We start from the raw sequence: 13,980 nt of genomic DNA, 5'->3' as shown, positions 1-13,980 counted from the left end.
CCACAGCGAAACCAAGAAGCAGACTAGAAGAACAAGGCAGAAGTTAAGAGAACAGACATAATTTAACACTTCTAAGCTCTTTACAGAGGTTTTAGAAAGTGACTGCATGCACTGGTATGCAATTCAATCTTATATTACATAGTTCAAGGTTCAAGTTGCTCCTGAAGGTTATATTTAAAAACTTCTAGAGTTTTTCTTAATGTATCAGCAAGTTATGTGTGTTCTCTAAGAAGTGATATCACAACACCAATGAAAAGGCATACTAGATACACTAAGCTTAATGTATTTTAGCTTCTTTTCATTATGAGGGCTGCTTCTGGGTACTTTGCTTGGAAATCTTCAAGAGTTCACATTCTGAACTATGTTTTAAGCTTGTCCTAAAGGACTCCAATGTTAATCTGACTTCTTCATGGCTCCTTAGCTTCCAAAATCAACATAATTGCCCAGAAAGAAGTTTAAGTAAAGCTAACACATATCTGTTTCTTTGCAGAAGAAAATCTGGTAAACGTTCTGAAAAGTTGAACAGTATCTTAAGAAGCAAAGCCTTGAATATAAAAGTGGCCTTGTTAAACGTAATGTTAGTATACAAGTCTATAGCAACATGCTTATCTGCGTGCACCAAAAAGCCTTTCACATGGGCAACAAGTATTCTGCGGAAAGCCTGTATGATTGTTAACATACTTTAAAAGGTGAAATGTTTTAAATAAAATACTTATTTTAATGGGTTCATTATTAGAAACACAATGTCACATTTCAGCCTCTTGCATTTACCAAATTTAAAAAGTCAACTTGTTATCAACTGCTACTTTAATGTATAATTAGGCATGTACTGTATAGCAGCAGTAGGTAAACAAATAACATATGAGATAATACCATTGTTCTGGTGACTAAGCTGAATGTCTTTGCTTTCTTCATATCGCACAAAACAGGACTGCATCTTATTTTGATTTCAATCTGCATGGTGCCACTGTGCTACAAGTTCCTTTTATTTATGCACTTTTTTTGTCTCCAAAGCCGTGCCTTACAATTGTACCTCATCTCTAAATTTTACCACGGGAACTATTTAGAAAGACACCAGAAGAATTTAGAACGACTTCCGTTCAGAGAATCATCAGGAGAAATGCTTTCCACCTATTTCATAAAGCTTACTTTGCCTGAAGACAGAATAGAGCAACGATAGATACAGATGCTTTACAAAACATCTCTAATGAAAATAATGGCAGAGCTACAGATAAAATATGAAAAATCTTTCCACAGTCAGAGAAGGAAACATACCAGCTAGGGTACTGTCTTTCAACCTTAAGGATATTCTTATCAAGAAACGTACAAAGTCAGATTTCCTGAGTACTAAGGAAGAACTAATTTTATAAAACAAAATAAAAAGTATTTTTAGACTTTGTTTTAGACTTTTAAGACTTTGTCTCAAAGTCCTAAAATAAAACAAAGATCTTAAGGCTTGCCAGAACGAAATCACTGCTTCAGTCTTCTGAATTTTTTATTGCTACCATAGTACTGAACAATAAGTAGGAAGAGTACTATTTCCTCATGCTATTTTCCCCAACTGAACACTAACTTAAAAACATATAGATCACTAAGATACACTGACAGAGGATTAAAAAAAGCTGCTCTCATTTCTGTATCAGTCATTGCTAAGAATTATCATCTTAAAGCTCATTTTAATGAAGCATTTCAATTCATCTTTAACCAAAACGGAACTGGAATGTTACACTATAGCTTACCAAACGCATTCTTACATTCTAGTAACTAGAAAGTACAAGTCATGGAAATGGAAAATCCCGAAGTCCACATACATTTGTCAACGCTATACCAACAAATTATCAGCTAAAGTGAAACTTGGTTAAAATCATGCAATAATAGCCAGTTTCTATCAGTTCTACTTCTTTGACAAAGAAAAAAGTTCCTTCTTGTCCCGCAACACAAACGCAAACACACCTTTGCTCATCATCTGGTCGTTTGATCAAATTGAACAGTATGTGTAGAAGCTGATCTCTCTCTTTGGGTTCAGGATGGAGGCAGGCTGTACACAGTATGAGTGGGATCAATTCCTAAAAAGTTGTGGGTAGCGGAAAATCAAACAAGGTAAAAATGCTTTGGGCATATATTCATTAATGGCAAAAGAACCTAAGAAGATAAATCTAGCCACATAACATCAAAACAGAGAGGATGTTTTAGGATCTTGATCTCTTATTAAATGACCTGAAAAAAGCGAAGGACTACAAAAGTTAGAATTATTTTCCTGCTAGGAAGGATCAGGGGAGAGAACCAGCACATAAAACAAAAAACTCTGCAAAGATTACAAATAACATACGCAGGTCACCTGTAACCAGAATTAGGGGACAACCATGGTTTAAATTTTCTTCGCTACCTACTGAACTGAAACAAGCTCTACAGATATCTATGGAACAAAGCTCCTGAAGAAAAAGCTATTTCTGATGCCACAGAGTTAAAGATTAAAATTTCCAATTTAGCATGCACACAGTTTTGTGCACAAGTTTGAACTGAGAAACATGTATTGGTAAAGGTGACTGCAGCCAGGTATCCTGTATTTTGTGTTGACTGAGAACGATATGGTTTTAAAAAACTTTTTTTTTTTCCTAATAAAGAGGCAATATCTGAAGCTGAATTTTCTTTTTAGAGCAATTCAATTTCCTTAAAGAACAAACTACCAAGCAAATACTGTGTAAAACATTGACTGAAAGAACATACACTGCTGTTCACAACAGTGAGGACCTCCTCCTTCCTAAATATGCCTTCAAAGCTTATGGTATTCATTCCCAGAAGAAACAAACATTTCTAAAACATGGACTGGAAGTCCCTTTCCTTGACCTTATTGACACAAGCCTTCACTCCAACTGAATTTAGAAGCCATACAATTTCTAAGTGGTTTAATATCCTGGGGACAGAAACATCACACTTGGGAGGTCAGGGGAAAAGAACAAGACAAACCTGGGTGTCTGCAGAGAACACATGGGCAACCAACCTGGAGACTTTCTCTCCCACCTGCGACATACTTTTAATCCCCTTTCATTAGACAAGCTTTGTGACAAACGACAGTGGGAAACACTTCTGGAGTTACTAGGAAAGACTATACAAAACCTGGAAAAATCTATAGTTATTTGTAATAACTTTGCAGGGAGGTGCCAATTTCTTGCAGAGATTCGAAGCGACCTATTCATGATATTCTTGTGAGTAAGCCTATTAAATAAGGTGGACATTTGGAAACAACAGTAAAGACAACCTCACTGTTCAATTTGCATTTTCCTGAACAGCAAGTGCTAAGTTTATTTTAAACATAGAACAATACTCTATTTCAGAGCACTGCCTAAAACAGTCAACTCCCAATATGCTTTTGTTTTCATTCTACAAGAATTCTACTCAGTGTACTATTTCCCCCCCCTGAATATGGACTGAGACATCCTAAAATGTATTTTAAGATTCTGACAGATATTTTGGCAATATTTAACCCAATTATGGTACAGATTAGGGAATATATGACAAGACAGTAGAATGAATGTGGAAATATCCTACCCACCACATAAAAATCTGATAGCACAGAAGGAGAAATAAGAAACAAGTTGGAACAATTTGGACATTTCTACTTCTCAATATTTTGACGTGAGATAGTTTTTGGGTTTGTTTTTAAATAAGTGTAGCATAATGTAAAATAATGTGAATGGAAAACCTGTATTAAAGAAACTTAACAAATTCATCACACAAATAGCTAAATATCTTCTTTCAGATGAAAGCTCCTTTTCATCTACAATTTGCATGTTGAATTTTATTTTTTGGATAGTTAACATTGAGGTTTTGCCCACTTAAAAGTTCTGAGAAGGTGGAGGGCTTAGCCTATTTTACTTTTTTCTTCGTACTTCACAGAAGTGTCTTCTCTCCTGGGAACACTGTTTTAACTAAAAAATTTTTGAAAAACTATTATATAAAAATAAAAAAAACCTCTAACACTCTAAATATCCCTACTTATACAGCTTTTTTAAAGGCAGAATCAGATTGCAATTTGTAGATGCATAGCAGAAGAACTTCAACAAAAAGATTATAGCTCACAGAAAAACCTTCAAATAAATAAAAAGTGTTACTTCACCAGGTTCTAACTTTTTGAAATCTACTCTAAGTTCACATTATCCAACCGCTCTTGCAGTTATTCTTAAGTACTCCTTAGAGAGTTGTTTTTTTTAAATATACCCCATGAAATGGGACATCTATGTTTTTTTTATGATCGAGGGTTTTTGTTTGATCTGTTGAAACATAACACTGACTTCACTTTCCTAGTATGTTTGAGTACTTACTCAAAAATATCAACTACTCACTCCAAACCTACTGCTAGATTTGAAAACAGTGCCATGAGCTTTATTTTTTTTTTGCTTCTTTTCAGATTTAAGAAAGTTAAAAAGTTGTCTTTTTCCAGCTAAGTCTGTATGAAAGGAAAGTACCTCTGAACGTTTACCTAGATACTACCACTACCTTGTGTGTAAGGCTAATGAGTAACCTAACACTGTTGACGTGGGGCAGATACAAGGCTGGTTCTTTACCTTGCAGAAAGCTGGTTATTACAGCTGACGGAATTAGCTGTACTCTCTTGTCCATTGGTCACATTCTTTCATGCATACTATGGGAGAAGAGAGTGTTCTCTGCATCGCTGCATCAGTGCTTCTACAGTTCCTTCTATTAAGGGGAGTGGAGAAACAGTGAGAAGTCTTGAACAGTGTTTTATGTGCTCCCTATACACTTAATGGACAGGAAAGTAAAACTGGAGGTGAAGGGGACTTTCTGTGGGACCAGAAGGACAAAACTGGTCTCATAGATGGACAAAACAGGTCAAGTGAAGTCTGCCAAAGACTTTAAAGGGGACAGATTCTTCTCGGGATATCCAGGATGATTAAGAACAAAAACAGGTTCAGGCTCATGCCTTTCCTGTTGCTAAAGGCCATGCCTTAGATCTATAGACTTGTTTAATAAATCTCCGATTTTTCATTCTCAAAACCAGCACAGAAGTGCTGTAGAAAGTGGTAATTTTCCAATAAGATCCAGTAATATTAGCATTTGGCTGTTTAAATTCAAGAGGAAAATTGATATCATTATTATGGAGACTGTATATAATTATTAATAATCAAGGAGAGGACTTCCAGTGCTATCTGAAACACTCTGCCTTCCTTGGGAAGGAATACCACTTGTGCTGACAGTCATAGAGCAAGAACAAAAGTTTTTAAAAAACCAACAACTCACTCTCTATTTAATTTGGGATCCTTCCTAAACGTCCTGTTCATTCCCGAGTCTCTTTTGCCTCTGGCTTAGGAAAACCAACTAGTTTACGTTGCTGTTAGTCAACAATACCAGGACTGATTTTCAGGAGTGCGATAGTGTTGTCCTGTTGGATGCCAAGCAGACTAACACTGTAACATTGTCAGCACTTGCAACTTGACGAAATAAAACATCAGGTGTTAGAGGTCTCACCTCTACTACTGAAAAGGCAAGTTCATATCTGAGGCACTTCATCTGTGAGCTACCCAGATGCAGAATAGAGAGAAAAAAGTTATTTTGTTTTTACTGTGACATAAGCTATGTACAGGTGAACAACAGGCAAGGCTATGAAGCTGACCTAATGCTTCGTGCTGAACTGAAGCGGCCCATCTTCTCTCTGTTCTACTGCATAACTGTCCATGCAGGTGTCTCCAAAGAAAAACTCCTAAATAAAAACAGCCCCACCTCACCACCCCCACCGAAACCAACACCCTACACAAACCAGAAGTGAACAGCAAACAGGCTGTGGTCAACACTACCCCTATCTTTTCAAAAGAATCTATAGAAGCCTACCACAATCTATGTTTTACAGAGTAACAGAAAGCATTTTAATTGTTCATTTAAATTTTTCTATTCTTCCCTGTTCTGTGAAACAGAAACAGTCATTTAAAGATACCGATAGCTGACAGTTTTCGTGCCCAGGAATTCAAACCTATATACCTTTATCCATTTCCAACCACAAAGACATCTGCTTGACACAGTTACTGGAAACATCCACTTAAATATACTGCCAAGCTCTGACACAGCATTCTTTCACATTTTTTACCAAAGCCAATACTTTAAGGCTTTTAAAGAACGACTGAGATGAAAATCTGTAGTAAGATATTCAGCTCTACTGTGTTTTAAGAGACAGCTACATACAAAAAGGGCCAGAGAACAAAAGTGCCTCGGTGATGCCTATGTATAGTTACTACACGTTAACGTGAACAACTTGAAATCTACATTACTTTCTTTTAGCTGAGTCAAGAATGGCAGCCAGAGTCTGCAGATTCAGCATTTTCTCTGCTTTAGCTTTACAACGGAAAAAAAGAAAAACTTTATTCTTAATATATTGAACACTGTATCAATAATAGTTTCTCAGTATAAAAATTTAACTGTGCACATTACTACCATGGTTATGCTAAGTTTGCATAACATAAATGAAAGTTACAGAAACTAACCTTGGAATAATAGGTGAGATGAAAGGTATAAATAATTAAGGAAAAGTGTTTCTTGGTTAAGAACAAGATTAACAAGATCCTGATATTAAGTGGAAAAGTTTACTCTGGCCCAAACTCCATTAAAGGTTGAAGTTGTACATACAAACAAGGTTACTTTTACATCTTAGAAAGGGTGAGAAACCAGTTCTGCCTGATCAGTTATTGCAAAAACTTTAAAAGATTGCTTTTCTCCAATTACAGTTTAGCCAAAAGAATCTTTTTATGGTGTACGTCTTTACAAATGGAAGGTAACTGATTTTATTGTTTTTAACCTTAAATGTGTTTTAGTTTTAAGTGGTAAAAGCAAAACTGAGGAAGCAGATTCCAATGCAGATTAAATTTTATGAAATCAAGTTGGTTATCTGCAAAAAGCGTTATCACAGATTGTGTACCCAGCCAAAGGGCTTTTTTATTTGAAGAACAGGTTTTTAGAATTTTGTTACTGTTCATTCCAATAACTATTTGGCTTGCAGTATCTCTTTTGTTTCTAAGTGTATTTTCAGATACAAATCTAAACATTGATATACATGTTTTCAAGCAGTTAGGATAACCTTGACACTTGGAGTAAAAACAAAATTAAATTTGTATGTTAACATACTGTATTTTAAATTATTTCAGGAATTTAATCTATATTACAAATTATTGATTTTACCCAGTTGAAGTGCTCTCTTTAGAAACAACTATCTCCTCAGTCACCCTACTCAATACTGTTTTTCCTTCTTTCTTATCTTCCATCAGACCCTAAAGTACAGACATTGAAGAATAATGAAAACTGCACTAATACACAAAAATAACATCTATTTCAGAAATGTGTCAGACATTCTGACACTAACTGGTCACTCAGAAGTCAACTATAGTTTTTACAGGACCACTTATTACCAAATAAAGCAGGCTGCTATTGACCTTAACAGGGTTAAAAACATTGCTGAAAAGGCTTCTGAATCTCTGATAAAGGACAATACCTACTAAGAGACTGTCAATCTCCACAAACTCAGTTTCTCCAAAATGAAAACATGTGGCACAACATTTTCAGTTTAAGATTTTGCAACCAATTTCAACATAATGGATGCTTAAAGAACAAAGATAGGTACTTTAGGGCATCATCACAGAATTATGTTTAATTCTTATGTCTCACACACTGACAGTGTAAGACTTTAAATACTACCACTACCTTCTCAGAGCAGGCTGGTGATCACATTATAACCTGAAGCTGTTATGAGCATTTCTTAAATTAGTGATCATTTGGTGTATGTTACACCATTCTCTGTAAAACTGTGCTAAGACTCTCTCATGGTAAAGTTGGTTTTGGACAAGACTCAAAACTGTACCTTGCTGAAGAGAGCTTATTAGGTTAGCTTGTCATAATATTGATATTAATAGATACTAACAGATGGTCTACCCAAGTTTTCCTTCAAATTCCACAACTACATCTGAAAGAACATTACAATAGTTATAACAACAGGTGGTAACTAAGAAAAGCTATTTTTAAAGCAAATTTCAATTCTTGGAACATTAAGCAACCCATGCAATCCAGTTACACAATCCTCACTTGTGGATTTTTCAAATTGAAACAGATGATTCATTTAAGGCAAAAATATATGTAATCAAATATAACTTCAACTGTAAAACCAAGTAAGTAGGGAATAGCCTAAAAGGTCACCAAAATATTAAATGCGTTACACAGATTATGCTACAAGCTGTGAAAAGAAGCCAAAATACCACATCCTGCCAAGCAGAGGGAAGGAAAGAAATAAATAAGAAATCAGAAATTAAGCACTGATCCAGGAACATTCACAGAATTATTCTGAGAGACTATCAACAGAACCATTTCCAAAGCACCCAGTTAACACCCCTCAACCCTCAGAAAAAACCCCAACCTTTTTATTAAGTCTGAGTCTTTCAAAACATGGTACATCTCAAACTCGCCATGTGAACAGCTGATAATTACCTGTATGCTATAAAATTTAAGATTATAGGATCAGTACGAATTTCTTGAGGATTTTTCAAAGCTTTAGAATGAACTTATGCAAAACGCACTACTAAGTCTACCATACTGTAGGTCCCCTCAACAAGGACTTAAATTTACTCAATGAGCTATGCTACTTCAAACCCTTTAGTTTGGTGTCAACTATAAGGCTGCTGGATTTTTGTTTGCTATGTTTTCTTATTTAAATTTTTAACACATTTGGTAATGTGCAATATTTACAACAAAGCAATATAAAAACAGTATTTTTTTTTCATCTTCAGTCTTCCTTTTTACACTCTATATAGTATGAATGATTATGCAAAATACCATCTTCATTTACATTCAAAATAAACATTACATTTTCATAATTTTATTTAGCTTCATTTAAAATTTAAGGACGACATATCAGCAAGATTGCTAGTTTTCTTATGAAGGGGTCTTTTTGATGAACCTGTCTCGGCTAATACATGGAGCCTTCTAGAAAAAGACGGTAAGATAATTTTTTTGTTGAACTACATAGTGCTGAAAGAGAACCTGAAGATTAATCCTTATAAAAACCGATAGATAAAATCAACCAAATTTGATGTTTGAACTTATATCCTCTGCTATTTATAACACAAATTAGCCATGGTCTTCTCTAACAAAAACATTTGTGCTACCACAAACAGATGGACCTACAGTAACAGTGCTGCTGAATGCTAATGGGTGCCTTAAGCAAAGGAAGAATTATTAGGATACCATGCAGCTTTACTGAACTCACCTGACAGAGGTGTAAAACCATTTTCTAGGAGCAGAGATGCATGCACAAAAGTAAGAACATAATTGCAAGTAACAGACTTTCATGAAATTAAGACATATCATCTTCAAAATGAACAAGAAAACATCCTGGTAAGAATAAAAAGTAAAGTTTCAGGGTTCCTCACCTCTCGCTTTGCAAGCAGCACATTAGGAACAATATGAGGCAGGCAGCGTCCCAACATTAACATGACACTTTTTTCACTGTCTGCAATCCGAGATACCTAGAAAACAAAGTTATTTGTTTGCTTTTTTCAAATGAAGCAGAGGAACAGAAAAATATCCTTTCAAAAGAATAGTAAGAATTGCAGCAGGCTGATCACTTACCAGAAAATACTTAAATTACTCACACACATTAAGCCTTATCTGGCAGTATCTTCAAAAGCATGAATCCACTTGTAGAGACTCAAAACTTCCCAGTAATTACATATTTATCACTAGGTTTCATATTTAAGCTAAAATCTGAAAGCACATCCTTAAGTTTCATGCACATTAATTTCTCCATTTAAGTCTTGTTTCAAAGCAGTTCTTGCTTGTTTAACTATTGCTGCCATGCAGAATAGAGGATCTTCTAGTTTAGGTCAACTGGGAAATATACCTCTGATCCCAAACGGCTGTCTGCTGACATCCGACAGAATGACAGTAGTGCCTGATGGAAAGCTGGTGACAATTTCCTGAAACATCATCAAAAAAGGAGAGGGGGGGAAAAAAGCATAGATCAGAATGTGACTGAACAAGTCCCTTCACTCTGGTTTTACCAGCTAGAAAAAATGACATTCAGAAAGCATGTTTTAAGTGAAGCATACTGCAGAAGTTTTTGTTTAAAATTATCTTTGACTTTTAGGGTGTTTAGTTTGTAGCAAGAAAAAAGTGGGTGTCCTAGTTAAAAGTTACTTTCACTTCCAAAAAAATGTAACATGTTTCATACTGCTGCACAGACAAAAATAGGACTAAAGCATAAAGAAAAGGAAGCTTTAGCAATACAAGAGGAAGCATGTAATTATGCAAACTGGTGTGTGTGTGGGGTGCAGAAATCACAAGAAACAGTATTTTTGCTTAATGCTCTGATTCTGCACATCGTATAAATACAAGCTTTAGGATTAAATACAGATTGCTCAACTGCCACTTTGGGATCTAAATGTTGCATTCAAACCTATAGCGAGAACCTCAAAACTAACCCTAAATTGTGGCTTAATCCCTAATCTAGATGTGTGTCACTGCCTCATAGCCATGCACAGCACCAGCCAACACAGCCAAACTACTCAAAGCCTTAAGCATACATATAAAACCCTGATAAGAGTCTCAAAACAGCCTTGTCCAAGGTGGATAATTTAGCAGAAATGTTCTCAGAAAACAATTACTAGACTGACCATTACATAAGCGACAAGCAGCAGCATCTTATTTTCCCCATAACAATTCCCTCTGCCTTATGCGAGGCCTGTATTTAGATACTAATCTAACACTGCCTCATCCACTATGCTGAAAGAGGGAAAAAAACCCATTTGTCTTCCGAAACAAGCACAGAAACCATCTCATTCTATATCATCATCTGCTGTTTGAATCCTCTAATGGCATTAGAGGCAAGTCCTATTTCTTATGTGGAAAGTAGTATCACCTTTCAACTCAAAGATGGTATTTTGTGCACCTGAGCACACAAAATCCTATGCATGTGCAATTATTTGTATGGACATACATATTTTTATCTGATAGATTGAAAAACTACACCGTTTATAATAGTAAATACATAAACATTCACCATTTTCTAACCAAAGGAGGCACATTAAGAATCTAAGTTCCTATTTTATAATTGTTTAAACCAATCCAGGACGATAGAAGATGAACATAGCAGAGTAGTTTTCCTCTTCTGTTTACAAAATATGATAAATAAGAATTTATGTTTATTACTTTAAATCCAGTTTCTTTCTTGACAGCACGGGCTTTTAAAACACGATTTCGATTTTAATGAAGTAAGTCTGTTTTAATTCCCGTCAGCTTGATATTGTGCAAGGCTTTACTTTAAAATAAAGTTACTAAATGACTCAGCTGGCAGTGAGTTATAAAGGACCTCTGTTTAACAATGTTAACCCTTATTCTGTAAAATTAGAGGATCTACTCAAGCCTTTAAGGTTTATTTACACTGGGGGAACAGGAGCAAATATTGCAAAGCAGCAGCTTAACATTAAGAGAATGGCAGGGTTTGGGCCAGCCCTTTGCGCAGGCTGTCCTTCACCTCAGTGTCTGTGATGCAGAACATCAGATCCTTCCCTGTTTGAAACCTTAATTAAAATCCTACATAAGGGCAAAGTTTTATCCCCATTTTGCAGAGACTCAAAACTAAGTATGACAATGTGTCACTGAATTTCCCAATGGGTTAATTAACAGCGAGCTCTGGGCAGCTTGGATCCTATTACGATTGCTGGCTATATTCAGAGTAAAGAAACCTCCCTCCCTTTGATGAAGCCTAGTAAAATTCTTGATAGCTATGCTGCGCAGAAATGACGACAGACCCAGGCCTGTTGCACACAAGTCAGTGGAAAGTCTTGTCAAGGACCAACAGATGCCAGTATTGAAGATGTTCAAATACAATAAAGTATGATGAACAGAAAACCCAAACACTGCTATTCTGTTCCATATAACACTGGGACAAGAGTCAGTCTACTGAAAAAGCCAGGAGTGACTGCTATATACAGAAAACACCTTGTATTTTGTGCAAACTACCAAACACCTAAAATTAGTTGAATAAATACATGTGGTGCAGTTTAAATAAAACTGCTGCTAGTACTTTCTACTGCAATCTGTTAGACGAGGCGTTTTTCCAATGATGGCCATGTCCTCGTTTGCAGACATGCACACACAGCTGCTCTGAGTGCAGTCACACAAAGCAGGCTCACTTGTTTTTCCATCCTCTCTTCCCATCTGGGCAAGATTTATGCCAAGAATCCACTCCCTAAGTGCAATAGTAACAATCCTGCCTTTTAGGATAGTGTCTTAGGTCTTAACACTTTTTAATACATTCTGAACAAATTATAGTAATTGTCTTCTACAAGTAACTACCCCTGGACTGAAATAAATATCCAGCACTTCTCTCACAGATCTCGAATACTTAACAAGTAATACAGTTCTTAATGAAAAAAAAAAAAATGTACTGTGTAATTACAAACCAGATGCATAATCCAGGAAGAAAATTTAGTGATATGGATCGATAAAACACTGTATCAAATATGGTTTCCTTTGACCCTTCACTGACATGTTAAGCCCAAAGAACCAGCTACATATTACACATGCACTACTTCTGCAGCGAACTGCTTTTGAAGGGACTTCTAAGGTAAACTCAATGGAGATTCAAGGCTTTATTCAACTACTTTTCAAATAAATCCACGTGCAGTTACCCAAGAGCTGTGAGCAGCAAATAAATTCTGGTTTTCTAGGGACTACTTTCAGAAATCCTACTGGAGATACTCTTAATTCCTTCCTCAGTCAGTGATCTCATCCTATTTTGATACCCATCCTCACTAACACCAAACCATCAATCTAATATTCATGCACTTAATGCCTCCCAGCACTCGCAATTACTCTAAGCAAAAAGAAACCTGCAACAAACCACAGATGAAGGTAGGTAGACAAGCTTATAGCAATCAATGTATGACAGCTATATGTTTTGATTATTACATAGTCCAGATACTCAGCTTGGATATGAAAGTATTAAAAAGATAAAAATCTGGAAAGCTTAAATGGAGTCACCGCAAAAGTTCCAGAAAAAAAAAAATCTAAGTTGTATTACTTTCCTGTTTAGCACTAGTACACTCCACATGAAAAGGTGAGATTTGTAGTAAGACTCTACCGTATGGTATTCAGAAATCAGAAATCTTTCCTCCTGTTCAATTCTAAAGTTAAGATATCGCTGAAAAAGTGCCCCTGCCCCTAAGACTCAGTGCATGAAGTCCAGGAAACCCAGAGAAAACAGAATACTTAGGGTTTGCATGAAAAGTTAATTACTAGCAGAGGTAGCAACTCCTTTTTATTTCTTCTTCTTCTCCTCCCTGCCCCCTCCAGCTTGTACTGATTTTCCATCTGCACAGAGTATCACACAAACTTCTACTTGGTATTTTCAGATGGAATACCGTTCTGGAAACATTACCGTATCAACACCAGCACAAGAATGCTAAGGAAACAGAAAAAATATAAAGCTGAATGGTTACCTAGGAATACGAATGGTAAGACCATAAGGTGAGCTACATATGTCCACAATGCTAATTTTAGAAGTTGTACAGACCCTTATTAAGTTTGTGGCCTGTGTTACTCTTAATGGCTACACAGTGGTTTATCTATTACTTAATGAACATGTTACTTCTGCTCTTTCCTATAATCCTTAAAAAGACTGTATAGATTAAAGAACACTCAGACACACAAACTCAGTCTTCATGTAATAACACATCACAAATACCCTATCTTAATTAAAAGAATAATAGTCAGCCAGTGAGACTTGTCCCAAATACAAAACTCAAAAATCAGAATGTCATCAGATACACTTTCTGATTACTAAAAAAACCCCCTCATACAGCATTCTTACATACTCTAAAGGAGTTATACATATCAACATAGGAGAAGTAAAAATTTGTGGTTTGCTTGAAAAGCAGTTGGGAGAGATTTTGTTATGAAATTAAAATTTAAAAGAGAGTGCACATA

At 35.8% G+C, this 13,980-nt stretch overlaps 1 protein-coding gene across 5 annotated transcripts in view; it reads right to left on the bottom strand.

Annotated features, from left to right (window-relative positions):
• Positions 1 to 13,980, bottom strand: part of RELCH (RAB11 binding and LisH domain, coiled-coil and HEAT repeat containing) — a 77,819-nt gene that overhangs the window by 35,539 nt on the left and 28,300 nt on the right. For 4 of the 5 annotated variants that reach the window (XM_080377800.1, XM_080377799.1, XM_080377798.1 and 1 more), the window contains exons 9-11: positions 9,893 to 9,968; positions 9,423 to 9,518; positions 1,954 to 2,066 (exon numbers count right to left, since the gene is read on the bottom strand). In XM_080377800.1, the coding sequence (XP_080233926.1) occupies positions 1,954 to 2,066; positions 9,423 to 9,518; positions 9,893 to 9,968 (285 nt within the window). Of the gene's footprint in view, positions 1 to 1,953; positions 2,067 to 9,422; positions 9,519 to 9,892; positions 9,969 to 13,980 lie in introns of those variants that run through there. The other variant, XM_080377801.1, reaches the window with a different exon arrangement.

This window comes from Falco punctatus (genome assembly GCF_963210335.1).
Source record: "Falco punctatus genome assembly, chromosome: 3".
NCBI lineage: Eukaryota > Metazoa > Chordata > Aves > Falconiformes > Falconidae > Falco > Falco punctatus.
Note: the sequence above shows the minus strand (reverse complement) of the source record. Positions and strands in the feature narration are given on the sequence as shown.